Genomic DNA, 24,687 nt, shown 5'->3' with positions numbered 1-24,687 from the left:
TGTTTATGGAATTGCATGCAGAAGAAAAAATGAACATTACCAAAGATCTTTCCATTTTATGTGGCAAATCATCTGACTCTCACACCTAATATTTATGCTAGGAGATAACTTAAAGTGTAATTCTATTAAAGTGCTCAACAAGCAATCATAATAATATTGCATATTGGATTCATTAAAACAATGTCAGAATGTGTGTTTGCCAGGGATGCAAATTCCAGGGCACCGGCTGTGCTCATCAAATTGTGCCCCTCGAATTCTGTAATGAAAATATATTACAATACCACATATAGCTGTAGGGCAATTCAGAGGACTTTTCTCTACCACATATCATGAAGTTCATGAACCCCACTATTACAAAAATATTTCCCACATTAAATGATAGAGAAAAGCCATAGAAAAAATAGCCCAAAATTCACCAATAACAGAGGAAATCCATTCTGATGTACGTTAATCAATCTCAGCTATATCTTCCTTCACTGTTACTGCAAGGAATACAAAGCTGAGGCACTCCCACAAGTTTCAGCTGTACAGAATCTTAAGGAAAGCTTTACAGAACTCATTGTTGGAGGTGGTTTTAGATCAGTGTTTCCCAAACTTTTTCAGTCCACTGCCCCCTTGGTGCTACAAACTGATCCTCAGTGCCCCCCACCCAGTGGTAGAATTCAATTTTTTTTACAACCGGTTCTGTGGGCGTGGCTTGATGGGCGTGGCTTGATGGGCGTGGCTGGGGGAGTCATGTGACTGGGCGGTTTGCATGACGGAATAAAGATGGTAACAGTAAAATTCAAAACTCTAACATTTAATTGCACATTTATTCAAAATCCAATTTAAAAACCTTTGTAGTTAGTTAATTCAACAAAATTGTTGAACATGATCCAGTGATACCAGGTTTTCAAAGTCTGATAGTCATTTATCAAGAACCTTAGTAACTTAGTAAACTTAGTAAACTTAGTAAAATTTAGTAACTACTTCACTGTTCAGTAAATTCTTTATGTGATGGATGGGCTTGAGGAAGTGATACCAGTTTCCCAATGTCTGGTTTTAAGTCACTTAGCAGGAGTCTTAAATCACCACATTCAGTAATCTGGAGTCATTTTCTTTGCTTGGAGAGAAGTTGGATGACCACACTGAAGCCACGTTCCACCAAATATGATGTTGGAAATGCAACAAGGAGCTTCTTAACCACTGTCCATAGTGCAGGATAGTGATCAGAAATTTTTTGTAACCAAAACTCTTGGTACGATTTCTTGAACTTTGGCTTCAACTCAATGTCACCAACATTTGCTTGAATTATTTGATGAGATTATTGCATGGTACCTAGGGATTCCCAATATGGAAAGTGAGAATGGGAACATTTTAACAGATCTATATGTTCTTGGGTTATAATTTTCACTAAAGAACCATGGGGATGGAAAGGGAAATATAGACAATGGAGTCCAGTCCCCTTCCTCAACAGTTTGGAAGCAAAGAATAACTTTAGCAAAATGTAGCCTTTTACCTCTTTGAGGAATCATTTTCTTTTTAAATTATTATTATTAATATGATTTTTTTATTTTTCCCAATACAACTCATGCAAAGGGTCATCCACAACTACATTACATTTTCCACAGTCATATTTGTGATTCCTTATAACTTCTTTAAACTAAACATTTTTAGTACAACTCAAAGCATTGACATATATATCACTAATGCAGTTTCCTATCTCTTTCATTGACATAATTAACACCTTATGTATTGAATACAAGTATATCAAGTATAGGTTAAACATGAATTGAAAAACATCTAATTCAAATGTATAAACTGTGAATTTTTTATATAATCACAGGCAAACATTGCACTTATTCCTAAGTCCTCTACCCACGCACATTATAAGACAGATAAAACTATCTTAGCTGGCTGTTGTAAATATTACTCTGCTAATTCAACAAGAAATGCTACTGCATGAATCCTTAATGCAGAACACAGCTAAAAGTGATTTTAGCAATTTTCTTCCTAAGTTAATTCAAAATGTATATCCAAATGTTCCTCTTATTTTTTCCCCAAGCACTAGGGAGGATTATATTCAAAACCAGATACTTTTCCTGTGTGTGTGTTTCTTGCTTCTGGTCTCCAGAGTCAGAGGACCCGGTTAGAACCCCCAGAGGTCATCTAGCCCCAGACAGCCCCCCCGCCACACATTCCCCAACCCCACCTCCTCTGGGAAGGCTCAGGTGGGGGAGAATGCAGAGCCCCCATCCCTTCTGCTGTTCTCCTCCACTCTTCACTTTCACTCACTCCCTCTCTTCGCAGGCCGGGCGGCCGCAGAGCTACTGGGACGGTGAGCATGGACGGGCCATCGCCCCGGGAAGGGGAGGTCTGGCCACCAGCAAAGGGCTTCCGCCGAGGCACCCCGTGCAGGCAAAATAACGAGCGAGCAAAGGAGGATCAGGCAGGGCACCGAAGCCCCTTCACCTCCCACTTTGTCTTGAGGTTGTTGCAGCTTCCGGGCGTGGATGGATGGAGGTAGCCAGAGTGGCCCGGGCGAGCGGACGAGCGATGGAGGATCAGGCAGCTCTCTTGCTCGCTCACCCGCCCGCCCGGGCTTCCCCGCCGCTCTGGCTACCTCCGTCCGTCCGCAGCTGCAGCAACGTCATCAAGACAAAGTGGCAGCGAAGGGAGGCGAAGTGGCCCCCCCTTTGATCACTCGGTCCCCCCACCTGTCCGCACTATGCTAGCCCCGCCCACCGCTCACTGATTGGCTGGCTCACCAATCGTCCCGCCCGCCTCTAAGAGCCCTATCTATAGAAAGCCAAGCAGAAAAAAAGGTAACTGGGTTTAGATAGGGCTCTTAGAGGCGGGCGGAGCGATTGTTGAGCCAGCCAATCAGTGAGTGATGGGCAGGGCTAGCATAGTGCAGATGGGCGGGAGGAAGCGAGCGATCAAGCAACTTCTGGATGGGCGGGGGTGAGTGAGTGGTTCTGAGTGGCTCGCTAGAGGAGGCCACCTCCAGCACTCCTCTGCCGCCCCCCTTGCCTCTTACCGCCCCCCTGCCACCCCCTTGCCTCTTACCGCCCCCCCAAGCCATCCCAATGCCCTCAGAGGGCGGTACCGCCCACTTTGGGAACCACTGTTTTAGATGATAGGTTTGAGAACACTGTTGATGTAACCAAACCAAGTGGTAACACTGTAGAATTTTGGAGAGACATGACAGTGAATATTCAATATGTGTGTCACAAAGAAAGGCAGCCAGCAGACTGAAAGTCCCAGAGATATAAAAGAAAACGAGAAAGCAACACATTTTTGCTCAATAGTGTTTAATTGTGGATATAAATCTTCATTCTCATAAATCTGAAGGCACTCATCTAAAGGCAAGCTGCCACTTTGAAGATAATAAGTGAACAAGGTCAAACTAATTTTGTCTGTTTTTAAGGTAACCGCACATTACTCTAGAAAATACTTGGAGATCCTTGATTGTCTGTTCACATATCTTATTAAAAGCAAAGCTAGCAATAATAAAACTAAATATAATTTTATCTAACATTCAGTAAATTTACTTTGAAAAGATAGTGGAAAAAGCTATTTAAACGTGAGTCTTTTTGTTGTTAATTTATTCCCCTTTGAAGCAAGGTACTTCAAATTTCTTGGTAATTTGAATCAAGAAAACAATTGTGTGATTATTTTTTCTCTATGATTGGGAAAAAAATGGAGAAAAAACTTGATCCGAAAACAGTATTAAGTACCTCGCTCTTTGGCTTCATAAACTGCTACGTCTACTTTTCCTTAAAATAAGTCTTAGTAACCTGTTCTGTAAATGGCGCCATTGTACAATTTCACACCATTTTATGGGTGCCAAAATATAACTTTTAAAAGTATAATCAAAATATTGCGTATTTTAAAAACTTATTTTTAAACAATGTACACATTTAATTTTAAAAATGTTTAAACATGGAAAATAATACTGAAATTATTTTGACTATTAATAATTTAGCCATATAGTCAAATCTTAGGATATTTCATATGGAAACAGAGTTTACATAAACCTTGACTATCTTTTGTGTTTTGTGTGATTTAAATTTTTTTAATGCATTCAGATATCATCATCTAATGTCACATGAAGGATTAAAGAGGTCCTCAAGTTTGTTATTTATTAAATGTAGTCATAGGTCAACTCCAGGACATCTCCTATAAGGCACAATTCTACATGATAGCTCTGAGGTACTTCAGTTATCAGAAAGTCAGGAAGAAGATGCTGAGAGCTTAAACTGATATATTAAGGTTCTGAATTTTTTTCTGCTGTAAACAATTTAGTACCAGGCTTAAAGTCTTCATTCTTGTCTACAATAAAGATAACACTCTTGCAGAGTTGTATCTAAAAGGCTTCTGCCATGTGAAACCATGACCAAGCTTGATACCATTGATGTTTACAACTTCTGACATGGTTTTGCCAGTTCCAGCTTGGTCGTCTTCTCAGGCAATATATGAATTTTCCCCACTAAATTCCATTGTATGATCCTAATGTCAAGCTTCCAAATGACATGTCCCATGAAATAAAATCCAAGGCATCCGTTTTTCATTAGAGTCTATGCATTAGGAACATATCAAATGGGCAAGCACTTGGTGCAATTCCGACTCTGACCTGGAATTACACCCAATAAAAAGCAAAAGACAGAAAACATCCCCCCCTGAGTCACAATTTCCAATCAATTCTAAGGCCATCAGTCCGATGACTCCAAACTCTACCTTCTTCCAGCTGCAGGCATCTTCTCTGTTCCCATGGGAAGGAAAGCCACCTAGACATAACATTCCCCCTTTATCTCTATAACCCCCCTCTCAACAGTTAGAGAGTGGTGAGCCTGAAGTAATATTAAATTCCTTTACTAGCAAATCTAAAAGCTAAGAAAAGAATAGACAATAAAAAATGGCTACACATATGTCATCTTCAGGGTCAACACCTTATATATGGGAACCATATTTTCCTTTAGAACTACATCTAGAAGCATCCCTTGTTATGGGAGCTTGCTCCTGGTGAGTTGTAGAAGTCATTATTCTATTACTTTATTTCACACACAGCATTGACTGACGTATACCAAAATAGGCTCTTCTTGCTTTAATGGGGATCTTATAACTTTGTACTTTAACTGGGTCCTATACATACCACCATTCATACACATCTTACATATTTCACCCAAAGACTGGTAGCACAAAACTATGAATAATATGTCATTTCATACCACACTTATAGCAATATGCTATATACTGATATGGGGTTGGTGGGTGATGGCACAGTGTTTAAACAAGCTGAGCTTGTCACCTGGAAAGCTGATAACCTGGGTTCAAGATGAGCACCGCATAACGGTGTACCCGTGTTACTTGCTGTAGGTGTTGCTAACCAGAAGTTCAGAAGCATGCACATGTGACTAGATAAATAGGTACCACTTTAATGAGGTTAACAGTATTCTGTGTGCCTTGGTGTGTACTCATGCTGTCCACATGACCACAGAAGTGTTTTCCGAAATCGCTGGCCATCTCGGGTAAGAAATGGAGATGAGCACCACTTTCTAAAATTGGACATGACTAGACAGGAGAAACCTTTACCTTTTTATACTGATATAGAATAATTACATTTCTAAAAGAGTGGAAACCTGCTTACTAAGAACAATAGCTAGCATTTGAGTGGCTTTCCTTTCTCTAAATTGTATTGAGCACTGTCGTTGATATGGTAGCTTCAAAGATGTTTTTGTTTTGCCATTGTTGAGCCTGTGCACTTCTACATTTTGTTCCTTGGTTTTATTCCTGATTTTTAGTTCATCAATTTCTTTATCCCCTCTGCTGGAGAAGGAAACGTCTTGGCAAAAACCACAATATTCTGGTAAATTTGTGGGTGTCAGAACACTTCTTTGCAGCAGACAACAACAGGTGTGAACATTTTAGCACTAAGCAACATGAAAGAGCATCTGGGGGATTTTTGTACAAAAAAATTTCTCCCTGTTGATTTCTATATACAAGAAGGCAAGAAAATTAAAACCTGCTTATGAAGAATACTTTTAAAAAATGGAGTCAGAAATTAGTAGCTAGAGTATCAACAATGTCAGTGATGATGTCTGCTTCTATAGACTATAGACTATATCCAAAAATGTTATTGAAGAAATGACAGATGTAGAACATATTTTATCTGACAAAATAGAGATGGTATCAACAGTATATTTACAACTGAGAGACCAACAGAATGACTCTGAAAAGGATGTTTCACTGAATTTGCAAAAGAAATTGCCTAAAGTTTTAAAATTAAGGGAAATGCTAATGAAAAACCAAGAGAATGACTTGGATAATCTTCTCCTATTGCCTAACAAGTATATATGCTTTAACCTTTGATAATACATTTTCCATGTCCAAACTTTTGGCTTATTTTTTTTAAAAAAAAAACCAGGTAATTTTTTTCAGTAAGATATTAGCTGGTATTACAGTCACTGCAACCCTTGGATCTGAATGTTTTTTTTTCAAAAGCATCTCCCAATTCACACAAATACGTTGTCTGCTTCACTTCTTACCTCGATAACTATTTTTGGCACTTAATTAGCATAAGGCCAATATTAAGCTGACCCACAGTGTGCTGTTGACGATAGAGATCTTTAATGCATCAGCACAGGGCTAGTAACTCTGATATTTAATATGCAAGTATTCTGAACAATTTGTGTCTCTGGTGTAATTACGAATTATAAAGTTTATAACAAAACTTAACAGCTGCTGTCAAAAATATCCATCATCTCTTCTTCATTATATTGCCTGAGGCAGACTGACTGAGATTACTGCCAATGACATTCTGTGTTTCCAACTGAGATTTTAGTATTACAATAATGTCATTTAGGATCATAAATCTAAAACAGTAAATAGAATGTTTCCTTCACAAAATGAGAAATAAGAGTAGAACGTTAAAAGCAGCATCGTTTATTTGACACTGTTTCACATTGTTGAAGAAATCATTCCTATCAGATGGGGCGCTTAAACTGGGGTTTGGCATCCTATGGGTGTTCTAGGCAAAACTGAGGAAGCATAAACAGAGGCTAGAAGCATAAGCAGAGAAGCCTGAGTCTAGCCTTGTATTCTGCCTCAGCATTCTACCTCTGGAGAGATTTTCATCATGTACTAAGACTGTGTTTATCAAAACAGAAGACCAAGATTTTTACCCATGTTTTGTAGGACAAACTGTAATGCTTTAATTAATGGTTAGTGCTAATGCATAATGAGTGAGTTCCGACACTGAATGATGACAAAACCTGAGCTTAGCAAGGTATCACTATTATTTTAAAAACAGTGATTTTCATACATTATTTCACGTCAATCATATAGCTGTCCATTTTTATTGTGTTCTATTTTTAGAAAAATACAAATCGGAGCCCATAATAGATTAATTTGTAGCACAGTTAACCAAGATATTTCATTTAAAGTCCTAAATACTTAATTCATTGCCAGTCATCTTACTATAGCCAACTTACAATAATACAATAATACAATAGCAGAGTTGGAAGGGACCTTGGAGGTCTTCTAGTCCAACCCCCTGCCTAGGCAGGAAACCCTATACCATTTCAGGCAAATGGCTATCCAACATCTTCTTAAAGACTTCCAGTGTTGGGGCATTCACAACTTCTGGAGGCAAGCTGTTCCACTGATTAATTGTTCTAACTGTCAGGAAATTTCTCCTCAGTTCTAAGTTGCTTCTCTCCTTGATTAGTTTCCACCCATTGCTTCTTGTTCTACCCTCAGGTGCCTTGGAGAATAGTTTGACTCCCTCTTCTTTGTGGCAACCCCTGAGATATTGGAACACTGCTATCATGTCTCCCCTAGTCCTTCTTTCTCTTAAGCTAAACATACCCAGTTCCTGCAACCATTCTTCATATGTTTTAGTCTCCAGTCCCCTAATCATCTTTGTTGCTCTTCTCTGCACTCTTTCTAGAGTCTCCACATCTTTTTTACATCGTGGCGACCAGAACTGAATGCAGTATTCCAAGTGTGGCCTCACCAAGGCATTATAAAGCACCATCACTTCCCATGGCCAATTTCTCATGGGGCAACTTGCTGTGGGACAATTTTACAATTCAATTTAATTATTTAAAATAAATTTTAAAAACTTTTTTTTTGTCATTTACATTTCATTTTGTCCCTCAATTTGCATCCTTTCTTTAATAATAATAATAATAATAATTTAAATTTATTAGCCGCTCCCTTTCCGAAAAGGACTCGGGGCGGCGTACAATGGAGTAAAAAACATATAACATTTACATAAATCCATGACATACATAAGTACAAAGACACACATGTTCGGAGGAGGTTAACAAATACAATACATAGACAATTAAAAACCATTAAAATACCCTAATTACAAAACCCCATGTACAATAAAAACAGACAGTCAGGAGGAGTTACGATTGAGCCAGGCCAGATAGTTGGAAGAGGTGGGTTTTCAGTTGTACACGGAAGGAGCGGAGATCGGAAGTAATCCTGATGTCCCGGGGGAGGTCATTCCACAGGGCTGGGCCCATCACAGAGAAGGCTCTGCTCCTGGGTGTCGCCCCCCGACACTGTTTGGCGGTCGGCACCCGGAGAAGTCCCTCTCTGTGAGAGCGGATTGGTCGTAGGGATGTGTGGGGCAGGATGCGATCCTGCATGTAACTAGGCCCTGTGCCATGGAGCGCTTTAAAGATCATAATCAAGACCTTGAAACGCACTCGGAAGACCACAGGAAGCCAGTGCAGCTCGCGCAGGAGAGGTGTTACAGGGGAGAATCTAGTCCTCCCCATGATCACCCGCGTGGCCGCGTTCTGGACCAACTGTAGTCTCCGAGTGCATCTCAAAGGATTCTGTTAATGATTCTGTTCCACCATTTCTTTGATATTAGTGTAACTCTTGTCCTGCAGCAAGTTGGCTATGGCAAATTCGCTATGGTGGGATGGACATAGTAAGTTGGCCACAGCGAGTTGGCTGCAGCAAATTGTCATAGACCCCATTCAGCATCCATTTATACTGTCATGAATTCTACATTTACTGTTCTAATGAATGAATCTGATCAGATTTAAAGAGGAATGAAGATTTTGCAGATTGCTAACACAAAATGTATCATTTTGTCAAATTCCAAATCCCTAACAACCACCATTTATAGCCCATTAATTGGTGTTAGATTAATAAATCTTGCATTGTAGATGGGTTATGTGCTGTGCTAATATCAAGGCAAGATATCTGTGGCTCACCATTTAAATAACTGTTTTATATTTTTCCTGGAGAAGACCTCTCCAAGTTTATAAATGTCACTCACAGATGTCCTATTCATGGGTATGATGTCTTCAGCAATATACAAGCTAATGGATTGGAGATGTATAATCTAAAGAAAGCCTTGACAATAAGATGAAGATATCTTCAGCTATGTTTTATAGACAAGATAAAGCATCAATGGTCAAACTGATATTCATAAGTCCAGAATTACTTTCTATAGCCTTATATTACAAAATTAGGTATTTCATTTCAAAAAAGAAATGTTTACTTTCAAATGCAGCATCTTATAAAGCGTAGCTTGTTTCTATAGTTCACTGACATTTGGTTATATACAGTATTCTCTTTTGGTTCATTTATGTGTTGTGACCCGCCAGCTGTCAGTAAAGCTGGCGGCAAACTCGGACAATGAGGAAGTTGGGGAGGAACTTGGCCCAGTCTTGATGTCTGGGGAAAGCTCTGATGGGTGCTCTGTATCAGAGGCAGAGACATTTATCAGCTGCCTTCAGAGTCGGATATAAGTAGGGAAGAAGAACAGTTGGAACGTGTTCCAGATGCGTGTTCCTGACAGCTCTATGCGTGTATGCATAGAGCTGTCAGGAAAAGAGAAACTAAGGAACAGGGGTCGACTCAGAGGTAAAGGCACAAGTGGACACTGAATGGCCCCTCCCATAGGGAATAAATAGGAGTAAAAGGAGAGTGATTATTAAGTTCTTATATTAATTCAAATTACTGAGGTGATCCATTCACAGTAACAGCTTTATTTCATCACTAACTATGCATTAACAAGAACAGAACAGAGAACTCCGGTTTGACAGCTATTTATATAGTAGCTGTCAAACCAGCAACCAATCAGAACAACGTTAGCTCCCCCTGGCGACGCCTACATGAACCAGCCAATCCAGGCATCATGTTGGTGTTGATTGACACCCTGCGTTTGCCTGGTTCAGACACAACAGTGATGTTTGCAGGAGACAATTAGTTCACTTATTATTGTGAAGATTTGCTCATCTGAGTTCGTGCCTCACAGAGACTCCTTGCCAGGAATTTCATTTTACAGCATTGCGACTAGAAGCTCTCATCCTGGTAACTATCCAAGGACTGATAAGTTCTGTTTTTGCAATTAAACCTTGAAAGGCTTATTGCCGGGACTTTTCTGGATGTAAATGCGAGGAATTCACATTAACCAAATAAAAAGGTTTTTTTTCGTGACAAGAAGTCTGTTTCGTGATTCTGTTGAGCCTGGGTCATTACGTGTAAACCTGAAGCTAGAGAAAGGATAGTGTTTCAAATGTTCATTCTCCATCGACACAAACTATTTCAAAGGAATAGGATTATAGAATTGTCTGACAATTTGAAATTCATTTATTGGATGTCCACCAGTGCTTTACTAGAAAATATGATAGCTCAAATAAGAAATTCAGCCACAGATCTTCTAGTTAAATGGATCTTTAGAAGGTAAAGTCACTTTTTATCATTTATATTAAAACATTGGCAGGTATACCTATGCAAACTCCTCTAAATATATCTACTGAGCATTCCTTACTGAGTCTTTCCAAATTCTCTTTAAAAAAGATTCAGTTACTTCCTTTGAATAAGAGATTAGCTAAAGCATAATCTTCTCTTACTAATTATTTAATGATAAAAGCTTAACACCCCTCCATCTTCAGAGGCAGGTAGAAAGGACCTGATAACATTGCAGTGCTTTGAATTCTTGAGTTGATAAATGTTCTGGTTTATAATAGATTACAGCTTTTAAATCAGATCTTATTCTCTGTTAATATCCCTACTTATATTCACAAAAGTTCTTTTCTCTTTGTCAATCCACTTTATGGCTTTTCAGCAATTTTACAGAGATAATTTCTTTTCCAGAACAGTTTAGTATATTGGTACACATCTCATTGTGTGAACATAATTGGATTTGCATTATACTATTTCATTTTTTTTTATTTTGAGCTACTGTGACATGATATGAATAATTAACTACCAGCATTTGTATTACGTTGCCTATCACCAATATAAGCCTTTAAGTTATCTTTTAATTAATGTTTCAGGGGGAAAAAGTGTGGCATTCTTACTAAAATACAGATGTTCCCGATCTGATGACCTTCATATATATCAGATCCCAAAATTCTTATATATAATTTTATTACAAATTTTGATTATAATAGTAAAATCTATCCAAACTAAACTTAAACACAAAAAGTAGAAAACAGTAGAAAATCAAATGAAAAAGCAAAAAGAAAGACGAGAGAGAAGACAGAGACAAATAAAAATGAAAAAGGGGAAAAGAAATATATAAAGAAATGACTTCCAAACTTCACAAGTTGGAAAAATTAGCATTGTTTCACCCTCCCCCTTTGAGGTTACAAACATTTGTCTCTTCATCCCATATCCCATGTTTTATCTATAAATAAATCCATCAAAGATCATATTTTCAGTCCTAGTGTCAGAAGAATGTGCATAAAAGTGTTTCCAGAACTAATAACATCTATTTTAATCTTGATGAAATAAACCAACGTTGTATTTTTTCCTTTTACTTCTAACAGTCTTAATTAAAAATTGTCATAAGATTCAATTTCTCTTCAATTTTTTGTCCCAAAACTTTAACAAACCTCTTTTATAAATCCAAGAAGAAAAAAATTATCCAGGTTACTCTCTTGGTTTATCTTTTGTATTTTCCATTTACATTTTAAAACCTCAGTCAGATTATTTTGTAAATCCAATGAAATATCCTTTTCTATATCATTCTCTCGGCTATGAGTTACAAATCCACTTTCAAAATAATCTCTATCTTGTCAGATAATTCCCAAAAACAATGACTAAAATGAAGATGGAGGAAAAGAGGGCATAGTAGGCATGAAGCTGTGGTAATTCAAGTTTGCTATTCTGCCAATCCCATTATGATGAAGGAGAGGTGCAAAACAGAGATATCTATTTAAAAGTTTGTATGAAATCACACACACACACACACACACACACACACACCCACCCAACAAAATAATTTCTTTGATGATAGATTAAATTCCAGAATGTTCAAACATGAATAGCTCAGCCTCCATTGACTATAACGGCTTCCATTTTTTCAGTGAACTTTTTGCTGAACATTTTGAAAATAGAGAATGAGGGACAGTGAGAACTTAGTTTTATAAAAAATCATTTTATTTTTGTTTCATAGTTTTGTAAATAACATAGATATGTTAAGTTTCATAAAACCATAATCTTGGAATTCTTCTAAATACTTGAGTGCTTTCAAAGACTGAAGGACAGAAAAGTTGTATTTTCCAGATACTGTATTTTTCAGAGTATAAGACACACCTTTTTCCCTCAAAAAAGAGGCTGAAAATCTGGGTGCATCTTATACACTAAATGCAGCATTTTTTGCCTCCTGAAACCCCATCCCCTTCACCAAAATGGACATGCATAGCCTTTAGGAGGCTCCCAGAGTGCTCCTGGGGGCTGGTGAGGGTAGAAATGAGAGAAAAATGGGAAGTTTTTTGCTTAATTTTACTCCCCCAGTGCCCAGGAACACTCTATAAGCCTCCTAAAGGCTATTCATGCCCATTTTTTGCAAAAAAAAAAAAAAAGGGCCCGTTTTCATGAGTGCAAAAACTTTTTAAAAAAATTCCTTCAAAATCTTGGTGCGTCTTATACTCTGGTGCATCTTATATTCTGAAAAATATGATAATTGACTACGTGCCTGATAGGCCATTCATGAAGAATTCTATCATTCCTTTACCTAGGCTTTGGAACACCCAATTTTGAAACCTTTTTTTGCCACAATTTCTAAGGAAATCACTGCTGTTTTAAGTGATTCCAGTTTCCCTCATTGACTTTGCTTGTTGGAAGTTGATTCCACACAATCATAAATATGCTTGCAAATGCTGGTTGCAAGGCACCCAAATTTTGATGATGTCATTGTGGTGGGGATGCTATGAAGATGATGAGGTCTGGTTGTCACTTTTTTCAGTGCCTTTGTAACTTTGAATAGTTGCTAAATGAATAGCAATAGCACTAAGACATATATACTGCTTTCCAGGGCTTTCTAGCCCTTTCTAAGTGGTTTACAGAGTCAGCATATTGGCCCCAATAATCTGGGTCCTCATTTTACCAACCTCAGAAGGATGGAAGGCTGAGTCAACCTTGAGCCGATGAGAATTGAAATGCTGCTGGCAGCCGGCAGTCAGCAGAAGTAGCTTGCAGTACTTCATTCTAATCATTGTGCCACCATGGCTCTTATAGAATAATTGGAGGTCAAGGACTACTTGAATACAGAAGCTCTGCAAAAGGCAAATTCCATGCTAGGAATCCTTCCTTCCTTCCTTCCTCGGATTCCTAAGCATCTCAATAAAGTTATTAAAAGTTTCAAAGAAATCAGACATCTTTTATACATTATGAACTGTAAGTTCAAGGCAGCATTCAGCAAGAGGTGCATAGCAGGACATTCAAAAGCTCTTGTTCCCAATCAATTAATGATTATTTTCTGAAAATATTCAATTTAGCTTTGATCATTTTCTAAATGAATTTAGTTGCTATTCTTAATGATTTAGCTGCAATAATGAAGAGATTGATAAGATTGCCTCCTCCAATGTAGCATCTGAAAGCTATGATGCCCCTGAACGAGTTCCCCAGTCGCCCTGCCATTCCTACATGTTTTTTAGTCATTTCATAATGTGCTGCGCATGTGCAGAAGAATTTTCAGGCAACTGCACATGGGCAAGCAATGCATGGTGTGCATGTGTGTGCATGTCCATGAGTGTCCATGCGTGTGTGAAGCGAACTGGGAGTGACGCCATCACCAACCCTCTCTCCCTCTCTCCTCTCTCTCTCCTCTCTCTCTCTCCTCTCCCTCTCTCTCTGAAAAGGATTTGATTAAAAAGACTTTACTTTCTGCTTTCTCATCATTTCCATGATTCGGAAAGAGTAACCCTGGCCAAGAGTTGAATTACTCTAAGTATATTCCTCATTATTCTCTTCTCTATTGTTTTTTGAGTTTGCAGGCTGATGGGTTTGGTAGAGCACTGGATAGCTCTACCAAGTGCAAACTTCCATTTAATTTTTGGATCAGATTTCATAGAATTGATAGGATATGTGCACCAGTGGTGGGTTTCAAATTTTTTTAGAACCTGTTCTGCAGGTGTGGCCCATTTTGTGGGAATGGCTCAGTGGTCATGTGACTGGATGGGCGTGGCCAACTAGGAAAATGTGGTGAAACTCACTTAATGACGCTCTTGCTTAGCAACAAAAATTTTGGGCTCAATTGTGTTCATAAGTTCTTTCTTTCTTTCTTTCTTTCTTTCTTTCTTTCTTTCTTTCTTCTCTCTCTCCCACTTTCTTTCTCTTTCTTTTTTATCTTCTTTCTTTCTCTTTCACTTTCTCTCTCTCTCTCTCTCTCTCTCTCTCTCTCTCTCTCTCTCTCTCTCTCTCTCTGTGTCTGTCTGTGTGTCTGTCTCCCCTCCCCCTCCCTGTCTCTGTCTCTGTGTGTCTGTCCTTCTTTCTCTCTGATTCCCTCACTCTCTCTCTCTCTCTCTCTCTCGGTGCCTCTCTCTCTCTCTCTCTCTCTCTCTGTACCTCTCTCTGTGTGTCTGTCTGTGTGTCTGTCTGTCTGTCTCTCTCTCTCTTTCTCTCTCTCTCATACACACACATACTGTGGTCACCTTGTTGAGTGTTCCAACATTTGAAACACTCAACAACTGGCCTGCATTTATGCTTTTTTACAGCATTCTGCAGTCATAGGACCAAAATATATGGTAAAAAGTACCTGGCAGCGGCGTTTTTCCCTGGGGGGCTCCTCAGAACATCCCAAGACTGATGCCACCATATCTGCCCTCTTCGGGGACAGGTCCTATTCAGAAGGACGAGGCCCCACTGGTCGCCCTCCTGTTCCTTGTCTTCCGGCCATGGCCCCACACCATGGAAAACATAGGTGCATGCACACCTGCACAATTACAGCCTGGAGCAGGATCAAAGTCCCTTCCCAACTGGCCCTTCCTCCCTCGGAGGGCGAAGGGCAGCTTCTGCAGAAGCCCAGGTGAGTGAGAACAAATTCCTGCCGTTACGAGGCTGTAATTGTACGGGCTGTGTGCGTATGCCTATGTTTTCCATGACGTGGAGCAAGGCTCTCCACAGCCAGCAATGACTCCAGAGCCCATCCAGGCAGACTAGGAATGTGAGGGGACTCTGCCCCCCACAGATGGGCTCCAGAGTCATTGCCGGCCATGCAGAGCCTCACCATGGCTCCATGCCATGGAAAACATAGGCGCACGTGCACAGCCCGTACAATTAAAGCCTCAGAGACTTCGTAGCAGCAGGAACCTGTTCTCACTTGCCTGGGCTTCTGCGTTTCTCGTCTTCTGCATTCCTCATCTTCCCGGATGGGCTCTGGAGTCATCGCTGGCTGCGGAGAGCCTTGCCACGGCTCCATGTCATGGAAAACATAGGCGCATGCACACAGCCCGTAAAATTACAGCCTCAGAGACTTCGTAACAGCGGGAACTTGTTCTCACTCACCCGGGCTTCTGCAGAAGCTTCCCTCCTAAGCCTCCGAGGAAGGGCCAGTTGGGAGAGGGACTTTGGTCCTGATCAAAGCTGTAATTATGCGGGTGTGTGCATGCCTATGTTTTCCACAATGTGGGGCCACAGCCAGAAGAAGAGGAATGCAAGAGGACCTGTGAGTCCTCGTCCTTCTGAAGAGGACCTGTTCCCAAAGAGGGCAGATGTGGTGGCATCAGTCTTGGGATGTTCTGCGGACCCCCTAGGAAAAACACCACGGGGGATGGCTTTTTAACCAGGCGTCTGTCAAAGAGAAGAGGGCAGTTTGCGCCCATGGGCTTTTCCTCCCTCTGCATGGATTTCCACTCCCTATTGGTAACCAGGTGGCTGTTAGTGGTGCAAGCATGGTGCAGACAGGCAGGGCAAATGAGCGGCAACTGGGCGGGCAGGGGGAGCAATCAAAGGGGAAAGCCATAGAAGGGAGCGTTCCGATATGCGGCCTCCGGAAGAACAGATACCGGAAGACACGCTAAATTTGACCAACCGGTACACATGTACCGAGGCGTACCCTCTGAAACCCACCCCTGATGTACACATGCAATTTTCTAGAATGAAGGTTTGAGGCTTGAAAACCAAGCTGACCATGGGACATCGCTAAAATCTCTTTAGCAAATAACACTTCTCAAAATTGGTGGATTTTTGTCAGATGAAACCAAGAAAGCAAAAGGAATTATTCTATTAAAATGTCCTTTTTGACAACATCATTGTATCTTTTAATTTAAATCTCTGCATTCCTTTTTATAAGTAAAAATTATGAGTTGTTCTTTTTGTCCAAGAGCTCCATGGAGTCAGACATTATTTCTAATGATAATTGCATTTAATATTATTAATGGACCCAGATTGCATTTGCTCCCAAAACAAGCATAAAAACTTCCAGAACTGCATCAATACTTTTAAACATCTGGACATTGGTACATTTTGCACATATTATGATGCAGAAGATATAAAGTTTCTGATTATGGTATTTCTTCTGCAAAGCTATTTTACATATACTGCAATGTCTAGAAACTGCTACAATCTATTATCCTTTTAATTTGTTGAAATTGCAATTTGGTAATTAAATAAATGTTAAGATTTATTGCCATCTGTGTATGATTTTATAATCTAAAGTGGTTTATCAAAACTGCAATCTGCAAAAAAACCTGCAAACAATACTACCATATCAACAACATTATTTTCCTCATTATTCTATATGAACTCCAAATCAGCTTCCTAATTACGGGTCTTTTTTTTTTTACAATTTTTAACTTTTTAACTCTCAGCTTTTCCTGAAAGGAGAATATCAGTCTGGCTAACAAATGTCAAAGAAACTGTCTTAGTGCAAGAATAACTACTGAATGATATTGTTTGTGGCGATGTTTTAAGATAGATAGATAGATAGATAGATAGATAGATAGATAGATAGATAGATAGATAGATGATAGATAGATGATAGATAGATAGATGATAGATAGATACACACACACACCTTTTCTGGTTTCAGATACAATGAAAAACCTTCATGATTTTTAGAATCTCTTTCTTCAATAATTGTGACAATAGAGAGGGAGTGATTCCCCCCTCCCGTCTTTAGCTGAACTAGCAAATAAAAGCTCACTAACTGGCCCAGACTTTTTCTGTATTTTATTTCTTTATCTTTCACTCTCATTTTATCTTTTACTTCATTCCCAGCCTGTTGATTTCCTCTCCAGATTCTTATACCCACTTCTTTCCACCACCACTCATTCCTTTTCATAGATCTTCCTTGAAATGAAGAAGTGGAAGTTTCTATTCAGAATATTTACTTTTCAATACATGATTCTTTCAAACAGGCAATTATTTTTTGGCTGCATTGAAAAATATAGTTTCAGGATAAAACTACCTCAGCATTATTGGTGTCCCTTTGTCACTAGTTCAGTAAAACACATGCATCTTTCTATTTAAAAAAAATATATTCCAGATATTTACTTCTAGAAAAATGAAAACATTTGTTTAAAAAGTCAAGGTTTTCCTCAATTAAGAAAGGCAGTATATTGAGGGGGGAAATGAATCTGTCCTTATGCCTATATTCTTTATGGGTGTATCCACTGAATATTTTTTTAAATTCTCCCTTGTAGGTAGACTCTTATTGGCTTTATATATTTTAATCATATTTTTGTCCCAAGCTTCTTAACATTTGAAAATGCCTAAGAGGCAGCATGCTAAAATAAGAATAGCATTAAAATGCAAAAATCATAAAAACCATGACTTACCCTTTTTGGTCTGATTATGCTGTGAAAGAATGTAGAGAATATGGTAGATTCATGGGGCTCTGGAACCATAAGTCACAGGGACGTGAAACTTTACCCTTCCTCCAGAAGCATAGCAAGGGTTTAAGAAAACAGGCACCATCCATGTTGCTTCCAAGCTATTTCACAATTTTATAGATAGTATTTACAGAATGGGATCTCTCTGGATCTGATTTTATATCCCCAAATTTTCAATCAGCTTTCTAAAGATCTCTATAAGCCACCACCAACCAAGCTGCTCATATCTCTGTCCTTGGTGCTGATAGCATGCTGTAAACTGCCCCCTCTCCAAACAACTCCCAGGTGATTCTAGTTATAAACTGGACACCTACAATCTCTTTCTTTTAACTTTATAATATAAGCCTCTCTTACATACTGCTTGCATTCTCAACCAGTCCCCCCCTCCTCAGATATTTTTTAAAGCTGACTGTCTAGTGTCTTTGTTAATACATGCATAAAGCAGTTGTCTTTAAAACCCATTAGCTGGCATGTCTACTGAATACAAATTCACAATGACATGTTTTCCTAAGGAAACACTGTAATTAAAAAAAAAGGTTAGGCCTGTGAACAAAACATTTGCTTTGTTTTTCACAGACCACAATTTAAAATGGTGTTGAGATATGGGCAGATTTGAATCAAATTCAGTTGTTTAACTCTGGTAAGTTTTGAATCGGTTCTTCACATTTTCTGGTTTAATCCAAATGATTTTTTTCCTGGCATTTTAAAAGAGATTTCCAGTGATTTTTCAAAGAAAAAGATTCACTAGAAGCAATTCTGTCCTTTTAAAATCAGAATTAATTTTAATACAATTCGAATTAAACAACTGAAACACATTTAAAATTTGAATACATTTAAAGCATTCTCAAAATTGGAATGTTACAAGTAGTTATATAGTTTGACACAGTTGTGTAACATTTTCTATACACAATACACATATTTTTACTGGTACATGTAGCCAACATGCAGAAAAGTATTTCAGAGGGAGTACAAGCTTTAAGGCAAAAGAATGCTGTCTTTTAAACAAATATTTGTTTATTGCATTAAGACAGAGACAAGACAATTCTTATTTCCTGGTACTGGGCCATGGCCCATTGGGAACTGGGCCACACAAGTAGCAGATGAACATGCAAGCATGCAAAGCTCCATTTGTGCAAACGCCAGATGTATGCATGAAACCATCTCCCCCCCCCCCCCAACCACTGCCACCAGTGCTGGTCTGCACTGTTGGAAAAGTTAGGGGCCACTGCCTTAGTAGTGTTTTATACCATCGTCCATGGTAGCCTTTTCGATTGCCTATAAGGAACAGGCATATTGGTCTACTCTCTCCTAAATGCACAACTGGTGATTAAGGGGATGAGAAGTTGGTTTACTGGCTACTCCCTTGTAGAGGTCCAACGTTAGGTCTTTTTCCTCTGCTGTTTAATAACTACATGGAACTGGTGGTTATGATACACAGTGCCGTCTAATTTTTATTTATTTTCATTTTATTTTTGTGGATCGTGTATGCTTGTAAACAGAAAGCCAATCCCATCTACCTAGAACTATTCCCACCAAAAGTATGATAAATTGGAAATGTAAACAAAACACAATAATAAAAAGAGAAATTTATAATTTGGTGGCAATATTTGTAATCCACATTCACATAAAAATAAATGGCAGAAATAGGAGTAAAGGCCAGACTTCTTATCTCTTTAGAGTTGTCCCCTCAAGGATAATGAACAAAATGAACAGCATGGTTAGAATTTTTAATTGCCTGGGTTGTATCTGCTCTGTGACTTAATAGGAACTTTAGCTGTCAGTGTTGCCACTTCGTTTCCCTTAGCTTAAATAATAAAAATGGAACAGACAATTGAATTGTTAATATGAGTTGCTTGGAGCTGAGTCTATAGTCCAATCCTCCCACGGAACATCCTTCTCCATGCCAAAGGAAGAAAGAAAATACTGAATGTTTCATTCTGCTTTTTTGTAGGAAGTATTTTTTTTTAAAAAAATGATGTCCTGATCAAGATCTGGGAATACGGTCCTGGAAAATCTCCACCTTATAAAAAACATGATTCAAGATCTGATCAAAAGTTTGGAGATTTTCAATTAGCTTTTTGTGATGACAGATGTGCTATTACCCTTTCAAAATTACAAGTAAACAATAAAATGAAATTGCAACTATGTTTGCAATCTTACTTTAGCTTTTCTTTGCTTTATAGGCCGGGAAGGTTGTAAACATGAGGATTGGTCAAACACTTTTTTTATTACCACCATAACTGCAAACAGGCACTAAATGAGGCAGTGGCTAAATGAGGATTATTTGTATTATCTACAGTGTGTGCTTTATTCTATTAGACTGCATGCAATTTAAAGCAAATAAAAAAGGAAGAATCTTGTAAATATGGGATGATTACTGCAGTAGTGAAAAATTGTTCCACTGAAAATATTTAATCTATAATTTCAGAAGTAATAATGTAGATCTAGCATTATATATAAAAAAAGAAATGTCAAAATTGGGATTCTCAACAGTGCTAATCTATTTCAGTAACAGATGGAACAGTTGAGATAAAAAGTGATTTGGTCACTTGTCCTTGGTGAAGCAAAACGTTCCAGAATTAAGAACAAGATTCAATGCATTCCATAAGCAGAATAGCCAATGATTAAAATTGGTTTTTTCCAAGCACTCTGCCTTCTTACCTACTAAAACATTTGTATGATTAAACTATAGTTGGCTTGACACCTTCACTGTAAATGGAATATTTGCTTTTACTGCCTCTGGAGTATATTTACTAAAACTATGATATGCAATATTGTGTTATTTATTTTATTCATTTAATTTGATCTCAGTGACAGCCACTTTCTTTGATTCTTGAGCATTTGATTCTTGAAGCATCTTAAGCATTTTTCATATTTATTTTTCAATTCTTCTATTCTCTTACTGGTCAATACTTGGTCCTTCCTAAGAAACCCCTTCATAGCTTCTTAATCAAATGCACAGAAATGACAAAGAACATGATGCCTTTATGTACCATTATGATGGGAATTAGGATCCCATTCATTCAAACACTATTGAAAGATGTCAGTGCTTTGCAATGTTGGGATGTATTATGTTGGGGCAGAAACCAAAGGAAAATTAATGGAAAAGTCATGTTTATACTGCAGGCATCAAAACATCTCCACTGGATTATTGTAAGGGATGCACTTAAAGATACAAAGTTCTTGTGCAGAAAACTGAAGCCACTGTAATGTTTGGGCTTGGAAGATATGTCAACGTTATCACTGTTTGTAATATTATCCTGGACACAATGGAAGTTGCTGGTACTTACTATACTTATAAAGCCCTGAATAATTCTGGAACTTGATGTGTAAGAAGTTCATGGACAAGTCCATTGGTGATTTCAACACCCAGGTATTAAGCAGGTTCAATCTATTAACCTTGTGAGCCAAAACAAAGTACTGGTATTGCCATATGCTGATAGATTTTGTAGAAAGCAAGTTGGTTATGGATTTAAATGGGTAAAGTGAATATTTTGTGTTAGGTCCTTTCTAGCTGAATGTGATCTTGTAACTCTGTGACAACCAAATCCTTTGTGTCATCATGAAATGTTTGCTTCACAAAAGCAGCAGAATTACTTGCTACTGATTTTTTTCTTGAACAATTGGTGTTCCTTTGCCCTCTGTAAATATACTAAGATGATTGCTTACGCAAAACTTGATTTCAGCTCTAATCTCAAGAAATACTAATTAATCTTAACCGATTAACAATTACTATTTTCCCTATTACTTTTTTTCTGCATACATAGAAGTTTTTTTCTCAGTATACTTTTTTCTTAAAAGCTTATCAGAAGAGTTAATTCCTTTGTACTATACAGTGGTGGAAGCATTTACCATAGATGGTAGAATTAATGTTCTTAAAATGGCTCACAATATGCTAGAATAGTTTCATGTTTTGTAATTAATTTACAATTTACAGGCTTCAAATAGCAGATATGACACTATGCATTGCTAGGGAATAATGGACACTGCCAAAATACAACTTGTATGACTAATTGTTTACCAAAATATTCATCAGGTCCACAAGTTGCAACTTGTAAAGAAATTGCTCTGTAAATCAAGTATGTTTTGGATACAACAAGGTCGCAAGCCATGTACTCCATGTCTATAGACCTATTCCATGTCTAAGGAATGGCAGTAAATGAGAAGGATTTTTGAACTTTTTTAAAGCAAGTCAATACAGATCATCAGCCTGGGTATTAAATCAGTAGCTTGAAAATATATTTCCTAAACATTTTCAAAGTTTTCTTTTCATAATTTGATCCTGCTACTTCTCTGGGGATGGGATATAGCTGATGTTGAGGCAGGTTGGATAACACAAAGAATACCAGAAATAAGTCAATATCCGTTTCACTGTCTATAGTATTAGCAAGGCTGATAGTGTCAACTATGTTGAGCTCTGGAATGTTGTTAGAAAAATGAGAATCCCAGAACATCTCATTGTTCTCGTGTAAAGTCTACACACAGGATAAGAAACCACCATCCAGCTGGAAAGTAGCAGGACGGAAAGTTTGGTCAAGAAGTGTGGCAAGGCTATATTCTCTCCCTTTGTTAATTCAACCTATATGCAGAATATATATCAAAAGAAGCTGGACTGGAAGATGAATGTAGTTTAAAATTGGAGGGGGAAAAATCAATAATATGTATTATGCTGATGAATTGAAAATACAAATGACCTGCAAGTTATACCTGTAATAAAAGTCAACGGCATAGGGAAAGTGGGATTATAATTTATTTGAAAGATGGTAATCAGTATAGTAATCAATTTTAGAATTGACAACAAAGACATTGAAGTGATGGATAAATTCTACCTCTTGGGATCAATTATCAACACTAACTGAAGTAGCAATTAAGAAATACACTGCGAACTTGTATTTCATAGGGTAACAATAAAGGCATGGGAAAAGATATTCAAATTAACCTGTCAGTGTGATGCCTGCCTTGTTTATGGTTGCCTGCTGCATTTTCAGGACCATTTTTCCAAGCTGGGAGGAATACTATGCCAAAGAATTGCATCCTTCCAGGAATGAAGTCGAAATGATATGTCCTCACCTTTCATTTCTTGTGAGTATTTGTGTTTGGAGAAGAGCATATTCTGACTGGGGGGGGGGGGGGGGGTTGCAGGAGTCATCCTATCAATTTTATCTCACTTTGAAAACAATTTTCCTGGCTTCTTAAATACTTGGATAGGAGACCCTTTCCCCCTCCCCTCCATACCCCAGGAAGCCCAGAATATAGACTAGGCCTGCATGCTTGAAGAAAAGAATGACAAGGAGTCCCAAAGATGTTTTTTTCAAGAGGCAACTGGACTTTCTTTCAAGACATTTATCTTCTCATCCAAGAAGCTTCTTCAGCTCTGACTGGATAGTCGGGAATGGAAGGATTTATACTCCTTGTAGAGAGCTGGTCATTTGCATTCTTTTAGTTAGTCATTGAGGCTACCTGGAGGTTTATCTTTGTCGCCAAGGTCACCTGAGTGGTGCAAATGGGTGTGGAGCTCCAGGTGGTCTTAATGACTCACTAAAAGATTGCAAATGACCAGCTGTCTGCAAAAAGTATAAATTCTTCCATTTCCCACCATCCAGTCAGAGCTGAAGAAACTTCTTGGATTGAGATGTGAAACATCTTCAAAGAAAAAACAGAAAGTCCAGTTGTCCCTTGAAAGGGCATCTTTGGGACAACCTTGACCTGAATGACTGAGAATTGTCCTATATTTATAATTATTTTTATACTTCTATTTTTATTGTATTGTAAGCCAGCCAGAGTTCTCTTGATAGTGAGCTGGCATCAGTGTTTGCTTTTCAGTCTGCTGGGCATAAATCTGATTAATAACTGGGTTTCCTGGAATTCTAACCACCACTGAAGATGTTACCTAGTTGGATAATGAAAACAACTCTTTAGGAAAACAAGCAAGCTCAAGTGCACCAAGGGATCTACAGTTCAACCCAAGTTACATATTTTCTCACTGTTGATCCCTGGAATTCTTTAGAGACAACATGGGCAAAGAACATTGCCTTGAGTAGCTCCCAGAGGCAGTTTTCTCCGATATAAGCAGCAAACACCTCCCTCATATAAAAACTCTTGCCTGGTGGATATTGCGGGGTCTTTTCTTGGACCAGGGAGGAGTTGTCTGGTCTGATGATCTCTACATGGAAGGATGAACTACTGCAATGCTGAAAAGAATAAAAAACAATACAGATGAGAAAAGATGTGAAAAAGGATCACCTAGCTAATTTGAGTACCTGCAAGTCCCCAGGTCTAATAAAGGACATTCTTCCTATGAGATAATAAAGGAACTGCCTGAAGAGCTGTTGGAAACTTACAGAACTATTGGAGAACTAAGGAGGTATTCTTTTTTTCTTCTATTGAATTGTGGCTAATCCTGGACTAATTCTTGCCATTTTCTTGGCAAGATTTCCAAAGTGGTTTGCCATTGTCTCGTTCCTGAGGCTGAGAGCAGGGACCAGACCAAGAGGCTCCAGATGGCTTTGTGCCTAAGAACTAGAATTCATACTCTTCGATTTCTAGCTGAGTGCCTTCACCAGAATACCAAACTGACTCTGAAGGAGATACTAGAGGAGACCAAATGTTC

General features: G+C 38.5%; 1 protein-coding gene and 1 gene segment (V, D, J or C); both read right to left on the bottom strand.

Annotated features, from left to right (window-relative positions):
• Positions 1-24,687, bottom strand: part of LOC309390886 (Ig kappa chain V-III region PC 3741/TEPC 111-like) — a 380,622-nt gene that overhangs the window by 163,560 nt on the left and 192,375 nt on the right.
• On the bottom strand, positions 3,059-15,631 carry DRD3 (dopamine receptor D3; the record flags this gene model as incomplete). Its single annotated transcript, XM_081952302.1, has 3 exons — positions 3,059-3,398; positions 5,630-5,805; positions 15,570-15,631. The coding sequence occupies 3 exons, from the start codon at positions 15,629-15,631 to the stop codon at positions 3,112-3,114; spliced, it is 525 nt and encodes a 174-aa protein (XP_081808428.1). The 3' UTR covers positions 3,059-3,111.

This window comes from Natrix helvetica, assembly GCF_964273705.1.
Source record: "Natrix helvetica genome assembly, chromosome: 4".
In the NCBI taxonomy this organism is placed as follows: Eukaryota; Metazoa; Chordata; class Lepidosauria; order Squamata; family Natricidae; genus Natrix; species Natrix helvetica.
This window is presented reverse-complemented; position numbering and strand designations above follow the sequence as displayed.